This window comes from Podarcis raffonei, chromosome 2 (genome assembly GCF_027172205.1).
Source record: "Podarcis raffonei isolate rPodRaf1 chromosome 2, rPodRaf1.pri, whole genome shotgun sequence".
Classification (NCBI taxonomy): domain Eukaryota; kingdom Metazoa; phylum Chordata; class Lepidosauria; order Squamata; family Lacertidae; genus Podarcis; species Podarcis raffonei.
The window spans coordinates 108445924-108449760 of NC_070603.1; the positions used below are offsets into that span (position 1 = coordinate 108445924).

Consider the following 3837-nt stretch of genomic DNA (forward strand, 5'->3'; position numbering starts at 1 on the left):
GTAGAAATCTGTTTAGTCTTACAAAATGCCAAAACAGCTATGCAGAGGATAAAATCTGCCAAAATAGTTACAGAAGATAAAATGGTGAGCTGGAGCTCAGTGCAACTGGAACTTTGCACATGCCCCAGATCTCTGTGTGTGCTTTGGTTTTACTCAGAGCAAGAAGCGTGATGTGCATCGCAGAGAGTCAGAGGACGCTATAGATTTAAAAAGAGTTCAGTTAGACTCTTGTGTTTCTGAAGGACTGGCTGCTGTAGAAAGGGACTTTACCTGCAGTGAAATAGCTGTATTGATCCCTAGAACTGCTGCATCGTTCTAATACAAGTCAACACCCTTAATAAACCTGAATTAGACCCTGTGAGTTACCTTACTGCTTCAGCCCTTCTCTTTCTATGTTTCCATCTTCCAGATTTTGCTGTCTTTCTGCCCACATACATTCATTTTATTTGTTTCGTTTATTTATTACATTTATATCCCAACTTTTATCCAGGGAGTTCAAGGTAGTGGACATGGTTCTCTCCCTCCACCAATTTTATCCTCACAGCAACACTATGAAGTAAGTTAAGCTGAGAGACAGTGGCTGACCATAGGTCACCCAGTGAGCTTCATGGCTGAGTGGGGATTCCAACCCTCAAAGTCCAACACACTAACCATGACACCACACTGGCCCCCCATAGCCAAGTGGCAGGGATGATGGAAGCTGCAGTCTAGTCTGACAAGATCTGAAGGTCCACCTTTGACTAAGAGATAACAAGGTAAAAAAGATTTGCCTTGGAAACTGAGTGATTCCTATAATTTTGTAAGCAAATGTACCATATCAGTATGGACATGTATTCTTGATTGTTCTCCCCAACCCACTGTTGCAAAGGCGTTTGACATGGTGTCGTGGTTCTACCTTAAAACCTTGAATATTTATTTCGAAAACTGAACGAGTGTGAAATTTTGTTGCCTCTCTAGGCGCCGTTAATACGCTGCGCATTTCACAAAGAGCTTCCGCAGAGCTGCTAGGACATCCCTGTTGCGCAAGCTGTAAATAAAAGGGTTGAGCATTGGGGGGACGACAGTAATGCAGACCGAGTAGATCATGGCCCTTTGCGCTGAGTAAGAGTTCATAGGGGCGGTGTAGGTCAGCATAGATGCCCCAATGAATATGCCCACAACACAGAAGTGGGACAGGCAAGTCCCTAAAGCCTTGTGCCTTCCCTCGGTCGAGCGCATCCTCAAGACTTGCACCAGAATGGCGACGTAAGAGGAAACAATGACTGAGATGGGGAAGAGGAGTAGGACCACATTGTCAAGGTATACCACGATCTCAAAGGCAGAGGTGTCAGCGCAGGACAGCTTCAGCAAAGCCGGGAACTCACACACGAAATGGTCAATCACGTTTGAGCCACAGTACGGCAGAGAGTGGATGTAAATCGCAATGACCATGATGGTCAGTGATGCCGTAGACCAGATCCCAACAGTCATGATGAGGCAGATGGTTCTCCGCATAAGGATTGGGTACTGCAAGGGCCTGCAGATCGCCACGTACCTGTCGTAAGACATGACGGCCAGGACCAGGCTCTCTGAGCTCCCCATGGTCAGAGTGAGGAAGATCTGGGCCACACAACCGCCGAGCGAAATAGTGCTCCTCTGCGTTAAAAAGTTTGCAGACATTTTAGGGACTACAATGAGGATCTGGCCCATATCCATGCAGGACAGTTGACTAAGGAAAAAGTACATTGGCGTATGAAGGGAGGAGTCCATTTGGATTAGGAGCAGCAGGAGACAGTTCCCCAGCAGAGCAATGAAAGCCATAAACAGAACAATGCTAAAAAATAAGGTGGGGGTCCTTAGATGCAGAAGCCCCACAAGATGAAACTCTGTCCAGGATGTTGCATTTTCATGACCCATTGCCTCTTCCTTGGGGTGGAGCTGAGGACAAAAGGATAAGATTTAAGGAGATGGAACTCACAGAATGCCAGGTTTTTTTGCTTTTTGCTTTTTCTTTTTGCTGTGTATTAATGATGATTTGGGGGCTCATGATGGGGAAGTTAGACATTATCTCACTTTCAATACTCTTTGTTGGTGCAAAAGGTTTTGGGTGGACATGCTACTTCTTTTGCAGTCAGTGCATGTCCAATAACTTCCTGCTGAAATTTTGCCTACCACAAAGGTTTGCTTTTGGGTGTGTGTGTGTTATTTTTCCACTTTTGTTGCTCAGTGGTGCAAGGGTGCTCCTCCAGACAGCAATAATAATAAAATAATAATAATAATAATAATAATAATAATAATAATAATAATAATATATTTATACTCCGCCCATCTGGCTGGGTTTCCCCAGCCACTCTGGGCAGATTCCAACAAAAGATTAAAAATACATTAAAACATCAGTCATTAAAAACTCCCCTAAACAGGGCTGCCTTCAGATGTTTTCTAAATGTCAGTTGTTTATTTCCTTGACATCTGACGGGAGCGCATTCCACAGGGCGGGCACCACTACCAAGAAGGCCCTCTACCTGGTTCCCTGTAACCTCGCTTATCACAGTGAGGGAACCTCCAGAAGGCCCTTGGCGCTGGACCTCAGTGTCCGGGTTCAACGATGGGGGTGGAGACACTCCTTCAGATGCAATATTGCAATAGCATTGGGGGAGCATGACAGAACAATGAACTCACTACAGCAAATGCACAATGAGCACATCAATGGCATATTGTGGAATGTACCCGCAAAGCAAAGCAAAGCAAAGCAAAGCAAAGCAAAGCAAAGCAAAGCAAAGCAAAGCAAAGCAAAGCAAAGCAAAGCAAAGCATCAGAATTCTGGAGGGGCCCAGGTTAAATGTTTTTTATGTGGATATTTCAAACAACAACAACGTTTTAAAAGGCACAAGGTCTTCCTCTGACCCCCCCCAAAACCCCCCACCAATGTCAGACACAACCATGCTAACGCAGCCTTGTAGCACTTGTAACTTAAATATACAGTGGTACCTCGGGTTACATACGCTTCAGGTTACATACGCTTCAGGTCACAGACTCCACTAGCCCAGAAATATTACCTTGGGTTAAGAACTTTGCTTCAGGATGAGAACAGAAATTGTGCCGCCGCGGCGCAGCGGCAGCGGGAGGCCCCATTAGCTAAAGCGGTGCTTCAGGTTAAGAACAGTTTCAGGCTAAGAACGGACCTCCAGAACAAATTAAGTTCTTAACCCAAGGTACTACTGTATTTGGCTATCAATGGAACGGTGCTGATGGTAGTTTCCAGCAAGTTCATAGATCTCCATTCAGAAATTTCCTAAGTGTGCTGGGCCAGGGCTGCAGCTCAGTGGTGGAGCATCTCCAGGGTCAATCTTCTAGTAGGGCTGGGAGAGACTGCCCTGTCTGAAGCCCTGCTGTCAGTATTGGGAATTCCATTCCACCCTTTGCTGCAGATATGTGGATTGTTACATGTCACATGTCTGTTTACATTCCAGCAGAGATTGCTGGCGTGAGCGGAACTTCCGCTCTGTATTACTTTTGTTTTCTCTCTCCGAGAAGAACGGCAAAGAGAGAAGCCATGTTTTCTTTGTCCTGATTTATGTAGAATAAATGCGTAGTTTAGTATCGTATCCACGCCTCAAGCCTGATCTGTTGTGCTGTTTACCCTGCTGAGTAGTGTGTGCTTAAGCCTGCATGGCAGCTTGAGTCACAGACGCACGTTGGAGGAGCAGAGGTCGATGGATCTCCACAATGGCAAGGCTGACAGGGGAGACACTCCAGCTGGGGCCAAGCCAGCTGGCTTTTCATCCCCCGATTCCGACAGTCAGACAGTGTGGACAATCGTGAGCTTAATGGACCAGTAGTCTGACTGGGTATAAAGCA

General features: G+C 45.9%; 1 protein-coding gene across 1 annotated transcript; it reads right to left on the reverse strand.

Moving 5' to 3' along the window:
- Nucleotides 1-963: 963 nt before the first annotated feature.
- LOC128408738 (olfactory receptor 2Z1-like) lies at nt 964-1896 on the reverse strand. The gene has a single exon (XM_053378762.1). It carries the CDS (start codon nt 1894-1896, stop codon nt 964-966), a length of 933 nt encoding a protein of 310 aa, XP_053234737.1.
- Nucleotides 1897-3837: the final 1941 nt, after the last annotated feature.